Source organism: Salvelinus sp. IW2-2015, linkage group LG14, assembly GCF_002910315.2.
Source record: "Salvelinus sp. IW2-2015 linkage group LG14, ASM291031v2, whole genome shotgun sequence".
NCBI classification, from domain to species: Eukaryota; Metazoa; Chordata; class Actinopteri; order Salmoniformes; family Salmonidae; genus Salvelinus; species Salvelinus sp. IW2-2015.
Window position 1 is genome coordinate 34,335,195 of NC_036854.1, and position 12,232 is coordinate 34,347,426.

General features: G+C 44.2%; 1 protein-coding gene across 2 annotated transcripts in view; it reads left to right on the forward strand.

Moving 5' to 3' along the window:
- pola1 (polymerase (DNA directed), alpha 1) overlaps window positions 1–12,232 on the forward strand; it is a 91,884-nt gene that overhangs the window by 61,533 nt on the left and 18,119 nt on the right. For both annotated transcript variants that reach the window (XM_024000044.2, XM_024000045.2), the window contains exons 34-35: window positions 169–300; window positions 3,420–3,536. In XM_024000044.2, the coding sequence (XP_023855812.1) occupies window positions 169–300; window positions 3,420–3,536 (249 nt within the window). The remainder of the gene's footprint in view (window positions 1–168; window positions 301–3,419; window positions 3,537–12,232) is intronic.

Genomic DNA, 12,232 nt, shown 5'->3' on the forward strand with positions numbered 1-12,232 from the left:
AGCCTGTTCTGACAGGTGAATGAGTGGGGAGATTGGCTGGAGCTTGGGAGTCTGCAGGCTGGGGAGATTGGCTGGGGGTCTACTTGATCTGCCTATATGTGGTGCTGCATGTGTGTGTGTGTGCGCGCCAGCGCTGTGCTGACGAAGTCCCATCCTGTTTGTGTGTAGGGTACGATGGTGGAGGCGGCTCTGCTGCGATGCTGCAACCCGACCTGTGGGGGGCGTCCTCTGGACTACCCCACACACATCAGCAACAAGCTGCTACTGGACATCCGCAAGCACATCAGGAAATACTACAGCGTGAGTACCAACGGGGGGGGGGTGTAAGAGGGGGGAGAGAGGTGTGTGTGGTTTATTGCAGGCAGTTTTGTCCTGCTCAGATTGACTATTTATTGCTACTCTACTGAATGCCGAACACTGGCCTTTCCCTCTGCTACACACACATAAATACACACACCCCTCGCCCTTCTGCATTACTGCAAATGGACTTAATTTAGTTCTTTCAGGCTTTAGTGCTTTCCTGGAATACACTACACTGTAGTAGTCAGGCTCTGACTGGAGCTTGTATTTGGATATCTTTAGTTGGAGAAATAGTGTGGAGGGTTTTAGAACTGTTCTGGAACTCTCTGTATTGGTTTTAGAACTGTTCTGGAACTCTCTGTATTGGTTTTAGAACTGTTCTGGCACTCTCTGTATTGGTTTTAGAACTTTTTGCTTAGTAGAACTTGTATGTTTTCTAGAACTAGCACTGATGCTGTCTTCAGGGTTGTGGAAGATTGGAGTGGCGTTGCCTGCTAGTCTTTTAGATTGAGCATTGTGTGGAGGTAGGGGAGGGGGTGTTACTCTCCCACAGTGCTGAGCAGAAATCAATTAGTGGGGCGAATGTGCCCCCAAAAACACGCACATACACTCTCTCAGGGAACAAGCCTCTCGCCCCCTTTGTAATGTGTGAAACAGCTGCTGCCACTGAATACTAACACCACACACACACTCTAGGAACACACGTGTGTATAAACACACAGAGGGGGCGATGAAGAGTGGTAATTAAGGATTTCTTTCAGACGAAGGGAGAGCTCAAATGGAGCTGTTTGTCTGGCCAGATAGACTGAAAGCCCTGGCCTGCACCTCTGTGCGCGTGTGTTCCTACAGAGACGTTAACCCCCCCGCTATTATCAATAAACCTGCTCTGCTAGACTGGCCAAACACTGATCCCTCTCTCTTCTGCCTCTTCCTCTCCATCAATCTTCCTCTCCATCTATCTTCCTCTCCATCTATCTTTCTCACCCCTCCCTCCCGAGTGTCGTTGGTTCATTTTGTCATTCCGACCCCCCTCTTATTTACCCCTTTCAAACACCCGTTGCCATGGCGTTTAACAAATTATTGCAATTACTCTCGTCATGTGGGTCACCCCTGGAAACTGGCTGAGGGAGGGAATAAATAGAGAAGAAGGTGATAATCCTATTTTGAACAAAAGGTCAAACTGCTGAATGGAGCAGCTTTGATTAAGCGGAGGATGTACAAAGTGGACTGGTTTCAGCTCTATTCAGAGAGTGAGAGGTGAGTGCGTGTTTGTGTGCGTGCGTGTCCCTGCCTGCGTGGTTGCGTGCTTTGTCTACAAAAGTGGACTGGTTTCAGACCTATTCAACTCTGGAGCTGGCAGGATTGATTACCTTACAAGCTAGAACCTATGTCTCTTCTCTCTCTCTAGTCCTTTTATCCTGAGATCCACCAGTCAAAATAGTGTGTATGTGCGCGATTCCTGTGTGTTGAGTTCCACTGGTCTGAGATCACTGTGTGAAACAGTAACCCCCCACAAAGTCAACTATCTGCCTCATTATCAAACCCTGGATGGAGGGAGAAAAGGCGGGAGAGAGTTGGACAGAGGAAGAAAGGGGAGCGTGTTAGAAAAGAGGGAGAGGAGAGAGAAAAATGGGATGAGGTGCAAATGAGAGAAAAGAAGAGAGGGTGAAAGGAGGAGAACAGAAAGAAGGAGAGAGGAATATGGATGGAGAGGGAGGGAGTGTAGGCTAGTTTCTGTGTCTTGTCTCACTGCAGTTTAATCTGTTTAGTTAAATGGTGTGGAAGTCATCTGACGGCTGGATTCAGTGTGTCAGGTAGTGACTGCTGTAATTATGTCATTATCAGCCCCCCCCATCTCCTTCTTGCTCTCTCTGGCTTAATGTTTTTCTCTCTTTCTCTCCTCTTGCTCAGTTTCACTCAAAGACCCACAGGACTTTATCAGTTAATATACCCTTTCTCGTGTGTGTGTGTGTTCGCATGCATCTCCAGCCCATGGGAACAGTGCTGTGTGTTTAGGCTTGTGTCCTCAGGAGACTCTGGGATCAGACAGTCAGGCAATAACATCCCTAATGAACACACACACACACACACAGCATCCCGCCAATCGCCTATAAACGAAAACCAAACACACACATATGTCCCAATTCAATTACAATCTCCCAGAGTTCACAGCATTACCCACAACCCCCTGGGCCAGAGACGTTATCTAAACATTGCCAACCGCCACAGACACGAGGATCATGGGACATTAAACTGCTCTGTTGGCTCTGATATAATATTCACCACAATGTTGTGTGTGTGGTTACAGCCAGGTTAATGAGATTGATAACAGTACAATAGACCCTTCAGTTTATCTGTCTACTCTATGATTGTAATTGATACAGGGGAAAAGAGACCTCCATATTTCGTCCTTTTCTCTGTGGCCTAGTATATCTGGGAGAATTATGGGGTGAAGGGTGCATAGGGGTGTGTGGCTCACCCTTAGTGCTCAACTGGGTCGTTGTGTGTGTGTGTGGGATGATTTGGTATGTGAGGTGGTAGGACAGGTGCAGTATGTAGTAAGGGGTTGGATGTCTTGGGAACTGTTATTAGTTGGGTAATAACCCCAACACGAAAGGGCAGGCCAGGGAGATATAGGGTATTAGATTAGGGATGAGGAGGAGGGGAACAGAGGGAGTAGGGTCTGCACCTGTCCAAGGCCACTGACTCACCCCAGGGGTCCTAACCACCTGCTGCCCTCTGCTCTGTCTGTCTGAAAAGGGAAGGACCCCCAGGCTCAAGCAGATGTGCCTTATTCACACAGAGGGGATGTCTTGGAAAATTCGAGAATATACAATTTAGGGAGGAGGCAGAGAGAAGGCGGGAGAAAGTTGATCTATGTGTATTTAGGCAGATCATTATGTAATTGTTTCCAGCAAGTTAGCCTCGTATTTTAAATTTTCCTTGATATGAATACAATGTTGTATAATTATTGTATTTCCTCTGCTTCTCTCTCTCTGTCCTTTTCTGTCTGTCTGTCCCCCTCTCACGCCATCTCTCTTCACCCCCCAATCCCTCTTCACTCCCATCCCTCTCCCCTCTCTCCTCTCTGTCTCTGTCTCCCTCTCTCTCCATGTCAGGGTTGGTTGGTGTGTGAGGACCAGGCCTGTCAGAACCGAACTAGGAGGCTGCCTATCTCCTTCTCCAGATCTGGACCCATCTGTCCTGCCTGCACCCGCTCTACACTCAAACCAGAGGTAACAGACACACACTAACACACCGCACACACATACACCCACAAGCATGAACACACCACACACATATAATCCACTTGCATAAACACACTGGATGTGTACACACACACACCCACACACTCACTGTATCGATGTTGGATGGTTTGTCCAGGTGATGGTGCTGTAGAGCCATTTTTAAAGCTACTGAGCTCTCATCCTCTTCTCTCATCCTCTTCTCTCGTCCCCTTCTCTTCTTGTCCCCTCCTCGTCTCAGCTCTCCTCCTCTTCACATCTCACGTCCTCTCCTCGTGTCCTCTCCTCTCGTCCTCTTCTCTCATACTCTCCTCCATTCACATGGTCTAAATTCTCTCTTCTCACGCCCCTCTCACGCTCCCTTGTTTTTGCTCTTCTTTTTATTTACCTCCCCTCCATATTTCTCCTCTTTCACTCTCCTTCCCCCCCTCCCACCCTGTCCTTGCCTCAACTGTTGTGTTCATACTTTAATGAGATTCTTACACAGGCCATCCCAACACACACACACACTTGTAATTCATGTTGAAGTACAACATACACACACTGATAAGGGTATCCTCTGTTCTCTACACAGGCCTCTTACGGCCTTGAGTGTGTGTCTGTAGGAGGGTACTGGTAGTTTTAAACTGTCTCCTTTATGAAGACCAGGTTACTGGTAGTTTTAAACTGTCTCCTTTATGAAGACCAGGTTAGCCTGAAGGGTAGATGTTTTTCTTTCTGTGTTTTTCTGCCTTCACTTGATCTGACGTCTCTTTCCCTCTCATTTTATCCCTGACGTTTCAATGTATTTTTCTCCTGTAGTTCTCTCCCTTTTTCCACTCTTTTTCACTGCCTCTCCACTTTCTTCCTCCTTCCCTACAAGCTTTCTCTTTCTCTCTCTCGATCCTCCCCCTCTTTCTCTCCCCAAGCTCCCTTTCCCCTCTTCCTCCCTCTTCTCTCTCCCCCTTCTTCCCCCTCTTTCTCCCCCCTATCCCTCCCTCCCCTCTCTATCTCTCCCTCTTCCACTCTTCAGCAGTGTTAGGTGTTGTTGTGGCGAAGTTGAACCAAAAGCCAATTTGTCTTTGTCACCACGCCACTAGGCGTCCTTCTCTGGGCCTTGAGGGCCTGCACTTAAACTGCTGTGAATAAACATTTAACTCACCCACTTAACCCTAACCCACCTCTTCTCTTCCTCCCCCTCCAGTCTCTCTCTGTTCTCCCCCTGGCCTCTCCATTCCTCCTTCAGCCTCCTCCTTTTCGCTCCTCCCCACTCGCTCCCACCTCTGTTCTCTCCCTCTTTCTCCCCTCTTGACTTTCATTTATTTTTTCTTTTTACTCATTATACATCTTCTTTCCTCCCTTCTCATCTCTTCTCCTTTATCATTCTTAGCCCTCCTATCCTCTTCTTCCTCTTCATTCCACAGCCTCGTTCCTGTTCTGTTCAGTGATGTTTTCTGCTTGCTTCTCTCCGCACTCCTGCACTCCCTCTCTCCCCTTCTCCAGATTCCTCTCCCTTTGCCCCCCCCCCCCCCCCCTTATATTGTTCTCTCTCACACCTACCTTTCCTCACTTTCTGATCTCCATGTAATAGAGGAGTAATAGCCACTCTTGTTGATTGGTTAGTAATTTGAGGGAGTTATGCACAGGTGCAATTTGTAATATTTTCAGTAAATTAAATTTCTCTTTCTCTCTCCCTCTTTAACAATCTCCCCCTCCCTTGCTTTCGTTTTGTATCTGATGCGCTTTCTCTCTCTCATTTTCTGTTTCTCTATCGCTTCTTTTTTCCCTTTCGTTTTCAGTTTGGCCAATGCGCTCAGTCCCCTCCCACTCTTTTTCTCTCCCTGTCCCTCTCTCCCTCTCCTCCTCCCTCTTTCTTCCTCTTTCTCCCTCCCTGTCTTTCTCCCTATCTATCTTTCTCTCCCTGCTTCCCTCTCTCTCTTTCTCCCTCAGTTTTATTGATGTACGTTCAGGCGCCCATTAAAGCTCTTTTTTCCTCTCTAGTGGAAATTGCAGCATGTTAATTTTCACACAAATTACGGCAATAGCAGGTATCTCTATTTGATACATTATAGCTGGAGCAATCAGAGATAATTGAGTGCCTTTCAGAGGGAGACGGCTGCATTCACTCCCGGCTCAAAGCCGCCCCATTATCGCCTAATCGCTCTTTAAACACTGAAATTCACCGAACAAAAATTCTTGTCATAATTTCGCTTAAGTGTATTTGGAAATCACAGGGCCTTTGAGCGAGGATAATTGAAATCAAATCCCTTTCACTGAAGCTGACATTTCTACATTTCCCCCCAATTGAAATTAATTTCAAAAATTGAGCATGAATATCTTCAAATAGCAGGCAATTATACCTTGTGAATGGGGAGAAATTACCCATTGGTGCAGGGCTGCGCTAGCGAGCGGGAGCACCAGTTAAATGTCTTTGTTTCCTGCAGTGTTTGGCTAGTAAAGATTTACATATATTGACTCATTATGGAGGCTTGTGAAGCCGATCGCTGGGAGGACTCAACCCAACGCTACAACGTCTGAGTTAAACCCTATCAGATTTCATAACGCACAGCTACACAGTGATTTCTCTCTCCTCTCTCTCACAGCTACAGTGGTGTGTGTGGTGTGTTTAAGGGGTCAACTGGATCTGCAGGTTAGCAGTGTCTAGGTGGAATATACACTGAGTGTACAAAACATTAGCAACACCTTCCTAATATTGAGTTGCACCCCCTTTTGCCCTCAAGGGCATGGACTCTACAAGGTGTCGAAAGCGTTCCACAGGGATGCTGGCCCATGTTGACTACAATGTTTCCCACAGTTGTGTCAAGTTGGCTGGATGTCCTTTGGGTGGTGGTCCATTCTTGATACACATGGGAAACTGTTGAGCATGAAAAACCCAGCCGATGCACCTGGCACCCACTACCATCTACCAGTCTGTTGTCTTGCCAATTCACCCTCTGGAGGGCACACAAACACAATGCCTCAAGGCTTAAAAATCATTCTTTAACCTGACACTGACTGAAGTGGATTTAACAAGTGATATCAATAAGGGATCATTTCTTTCACCTGGTCAGTCTATGTCATGGAAAGAGCAAGTGTGCTTAATGTTTGTACACTCAGTGTATGGCATGGAACCTTTAGATGTAGCTCCAGTGTTTATGGATTAGTACTAGTGATGGCTGACTGTGCTGTATTTACTGTATGAATCTCATACTGAGCAGGAGACTGTCACAGTTACACACTTATTTTGTCATGTAGCATGTAGTTATCCATGTAGTCATTGACCTCTCAGTACCTGTCTGAATAGAATACTAATTGTAGTTTTGGGGGGGTCATTTTACCGTGTTCAGTTTATTGTGTGGGCTTTTGTGGTCTGTTTTAGACTGTTGGCTGTGGTTTAGCTATTTAGACCCATTTTGTATGCTATCTCCCCCTTTTTCTCTCCCTTTCACTCTTCACTCCCCCTCTTTGCTCTCCCACAATTGTTTCCTCCCCCTGTTCTCTCTCTCCCCTTGTTTCTCTCCCTCTCAGCCCATACTTTACAGGTTCACTTGCATGAGAAAGGGAAGTGCACCTACTATATGGGTGTGTGTGCAGATTGAGTGAGGGGGGTAGTTAGCGAGGTTGTGTGTGGAGGGGAGGGGGGGTTGTTCGCTCCCTAGAGAGGCAATTTCACAGCTGGTTTGCTCTTTGGGCAGCCAGGCTGAAAATGCAGCAGATTTGTGGTGCAAATTGAAATGGTGTCAGTACAAGAACAAAGCACTGAGCCGAATGACGAGGCGTTTGTGCGTGTGTGGTTGTGTGTGCTCTAAATTCAATAACGACCTGTAACACCTTTAGCCACGCCTCTTCGACACCTGTCAGTCAAGTCCAGTGCGACTTTGTGTGTAGGGCTAGTTTGTGTGAGAGGGGAAGTGTGTGTGCTCAGCTCTGCGTTGGCAACGGTAACCAAGGATCCATTATGGAATTCATGGTTAGTTATTGACCAGGCAGTGCATCGTGGGTCAACAGCTGTGTGTCTCGCATGGCCATAGATGACCATTACATACATACATACATACATACATACATACATACATACATACATACATACATACATACATACATACATACATACATACANTACATACATACATACATACATACATACATACATACATACATACATACATACATACATACATACATACATACATACATACAGTTGAAGTCGGAAGTTAACATACATCTTAGCCAAATACATTTAAACTCAGTTTTTCACAATTCCTGACATTTAATCCTAGTAAGATTTCCCTGTTTTAGGTCAGTTAGGATCACCACTTTATTTGAAGAATGTGAAATGTCAGAATAATAGTAGAGAGAATGATTTACTTCAGCTTTTATTTCTTTCATCACATTCCCAGTGGGTCAGAAGTTTACATACACTCAATTAGTATTTGGTAGCATTGCCTTTAAATTGTTTAACTTGGGTCAAACGTTTTGGGTAGACTTCCACAAGCTTCCCCCAATAAGTTGGGTGAATGTTGTCCCGTTCCTCCTGACAGAGCTGGTGTAACTGAGTCAGGTTTGTAGGCCTCCTTGTAGGCCTCCTTACAACTTTGGAAGTCTGCTTGGGGTCATTGTCCATTTGGAAGACCCATTTGCAACCAAGCTTTAACTTCCTGACAGATGTCTTGATGTTGCTTCAATATATCCACATCATTTTCCTACTTCGTGATGCCATCTATTTTGTGAAGTGCACCAGTCCCTCCTGCAGCAAAGCACCCTCACAACATGATGCTGCCACCCCCGTGCGGATGGTGTTCTACGGCTTGCAATCCTCCCCCTTTTTCCTCCATGATGATGTATATTATGGCCAAACAGTTCTGTTTTTGTTTCATCAGACCAAAAAGTTTGGTCTTTGTCGTCATGTGCAGTTGCAAACCGTCGTCTGGCTTTTTATGGTGGTTTTGGAGCAGTGGCGTCTTCCTTTGCTGAGCGGCCTTTCAGGTTATGTCGATAAAGGACTCGTTTTACTGTGGATAAATATACTTTTGTACCTGTTTCCTCCAGCATCTTCACCATGTCCTTTGCTGTTGTTCTGGGATTGATTTGCACTTTTCGCACCAAAGTACGTTCATCTCTAGGAGACAGAACGCGCCTCCTTCCTGAGCGGTATGATGGCTGCGTGGTCCCATGGTGTTTATACTTGCATACTATTGTTTGTACAGATGAACGTGGTACCTTCAGGCGTTTGGAAATTGCACCCAAGGATAAACCAGACTTGTGGAGGTCTACAATTTTTTTTTCTGGGGTCTTGGCTGATTTCTTTTGATATTCCAATGATGTCAGGCAAAGAGGCACTGAATTTGAAGGTAGGCCTTGAAATGCATCCACAGGTACATGCATCCACAACTCAAATTGACTCAAATAATGCCAATTAGCCTATCAGAAGCTTCTAAAGCCAATACGTCATTTTCTGGAATTTTCCAAGCTGTTTAAAGGCACAGTCAACTTAGTGTATGTAAACTTCTGACCCACTGGTATTGTGATACAGTGAATTATAAGTTAAATCATCTGTCTGTAAACAATTGTTGGAAAAATTACTTGTCATGCAGAAAGTAGATGTCCTAACTAACTTGCCAAAACTATAGTTTGTTAACAAGAAATGTGTAAAGTGGTTGAAAAACTAGTTTTAATGACTCCAACCTAAGTGTATGTAAACTTCCGACTTCAATTGTACATATACACACCACCGTTCAAAAGTTTGGGGTCACTTAGAAATGTCCTTGTTTTTGAAACAAAAGCTAAACATTTTCTCTGTTAAAATAGCATCAAATTGATCAGAAATACAGTGTAGACATTGTTAATGTTGTAAATGACTAATGTAGCTGGAAACGGCAGATTTTTTTATGGAATATCTACACACTGTAGGCGTACAGAGGCCTATTATCAGCAACCATCACTCCTGTGTTCCAATGGCACATTGTGTTAGCTAATCCAAGTTTATCATTTTAAAAGGCTAATTGATCATTAGAAAACCCTTTTGCAATTATGTTAGCACAGCTGAAAACTAGTTCTGATTAGAGATGCAATAAAACTGTCCTTCTTTAGACTAGTTGAGTATCTGGAGCATCAGCGTTTGTGGGTTTGATTACAGGCTCAAAATGGCCAGAAACAAAGAACTTTCTTCTGAAACTCGTCAGTCTATTCTTGTTCTGAGAGATGATGGCTATTCCATGCGAGAAATTGCCAAGAAACTGAAGATCTCGTACAATGCTGTATACTACTCCCTTCACAGAACAGCGCAAACTGTCTCTAACCAGAATAGAAAGAGGAGTGGGAGGCCCCGGTGCACAACTGAGCAAGAGGACAAGTACATTAGTGTCTAGTTTGAGAAACAGACTAGAGGTTGACCGATTATGATTTTTCAACACCGATACCGATTATTGGAGGACCAAAAAAAGCCGATACCGATTAATCGGCCAATTTTATATTTATTTATTTGTAATGATGACAATTAAAACAATACTGAATGAACACTTTTATTTGAACATCAATAAAATCAATTTAGCCTCAAATAAATAATGAAACATGTTCAATTTGGTTTAAATAATGTAAAAACAAAGTGTTGGAGAAGAAAGTAAAAGTGCAATATGTGCCATGTAAGTAAAGCTAACGTTTAAGTTCCTTGCTCAGAACATGAGAACATATGAAAGCTGGTGGTTCCTTTTAACATGAGTCTTCAATATTCCCAGGTAWGAAGTTTTAGGTTGTAGTTATTATAGGAATTATAGGACTATTTCTCTCTATACCATTTGTATTTCATATACCTTTGACTATTGGATGTTCTTATAGGCACTTTAGTATTGCCAGTGTAACAGTATTTCCGTCCCTCTCCTTGCCCCTACCTGGGCTCGAACCAGGGACACATCGACAACCGCCACCCTCAAAGCATCGTTATCCATCGCTCCACAAAAACCGCGGCCCTTGCCCTTTGCAAGGGGAACAACTACTTCAAGGTCTCAGAGCGAGTGACGTCACCGATTGAAGCGCTATTAGCGCGCACCCCGCTAACTAGCTAGCCATTTCACATTACACCAGCCTAATCTCGGGAGTTGATAGGCTTGAAGTCATAAACAGTTCAATGCTTGAAGCACAGCGAAGCGCTGCTGGCAAATGCAGGAAAGTGCTGTTTGAATGAATGCTTACGAGCCTTTTGCTGCCTACCACCGCTCAGTCAGACTGCTCTAAATATCAAATCATAGACTTAATTATAACACAATAACACACAGAAATACGAGCCTTAGGTCATTAATATGGTCAAATCCGGAAACTATCATTTCGAAAACAAAACGTTTATTCTTTCAGTGAAATACAGAACCGTTCCGTATTTTATCTAAAGGGTGGCATCCCTAAGTCTAAATATTGCTGTTACATTGCACAACCTTCAATGTTATGTCATAATTATGTACAAATCTGGCAAATTAATTATGGTCTTTCTTAGGAAGAAATGGTCTTCACACAGTTCGCAACAAGCCAGGCGGCCCAAACTGCTGCATTATACCCTGACTCTGCTTGCAAGAGAAGTGACACAATTTCCGTAGTTAAAATAAATTCATGTTAGCAGGCAATATTAACTAAATATGCAGGTTTAAAAAATATATACTTATGTATTGATTTTAAAGAAAGGCATTGATGTTTATGGTTAGGTACACATTGGTGCAACGACAGTGCTTTTCCGTGAATGCGCTTGTTAAATCATCATCCGTTTGGCGAAGTAGGCTGTGATTCAATGAGAAATTAACAGGCAGGCACCGCATCGATTATATGCAATGCAGGACAAGCTAGATAAACTAGTAATATCATTAACCATGTGTATTTAACTAGTGATTATGTTAAGATTTATTGTTTTTTATAAGATACGTTTAATGCTAGCTAGCAACTTATCTTGGCTTCTTGCTGCACTCGCGTAACAGGTAGTCAGCCTGCCACGCAGTCTCCTCGTGCAGTGCAATGTAATCAACCACAATCGGTGTCCAAAAATACCGATTACCGATTGTTATGAAAACTTGAAAGTGGCCCTAATTAATCGATTAATCGGTCGACCTCTAAAAGAGACGCCTCACAAGTCCTCATCTGGCACTTTCATTAAATAGTACCCACAAAACACCAGTCTCAACGTCAACAGTGAAGAGGCGACTCCGGGATGCTGGCCTTCTAGGCAGAGTTGCAAGGAAAAAGCCATATCTCAGACTGCCAAATAAAATAAAAGATTAAGATGGGCAAAAGAACACAGACACTGGACAGAGGAACTCTGCCTAGAAGGCCAGCATCCCAGTAGTCGCCTCTTCACTGAGACTGGTGTTTTGCGGTTACTATTTAATGAATTTGCCAGTTGAGGACTTGTGAGTCGTCTGTTTCTCAAACTAAACACACTAATGTACTTGTCCTCTTGCTCAGATGTGCACCGGGTTCTCCCACGCCTCTTTCTATTCTTGTTAGAGGCAGTTTGCGCTGTTTTGTGAAGGGAGTCACACACAGCGTTGTACGAGATCTTCAGTTTCTTGGCACTTTGTCACATGGAATAGACTTCATTTCTCAGAACAAGAATAGACTGACGAGTTTCAGAAGAAAGTTCTTTGTTTCTGCCTCTAACCATTAGCCTGTAATCGAACCCACAAAAGCTGATGCTCCAGATACTCAACTAGTCTAAAGGCCAGTTTTATTGC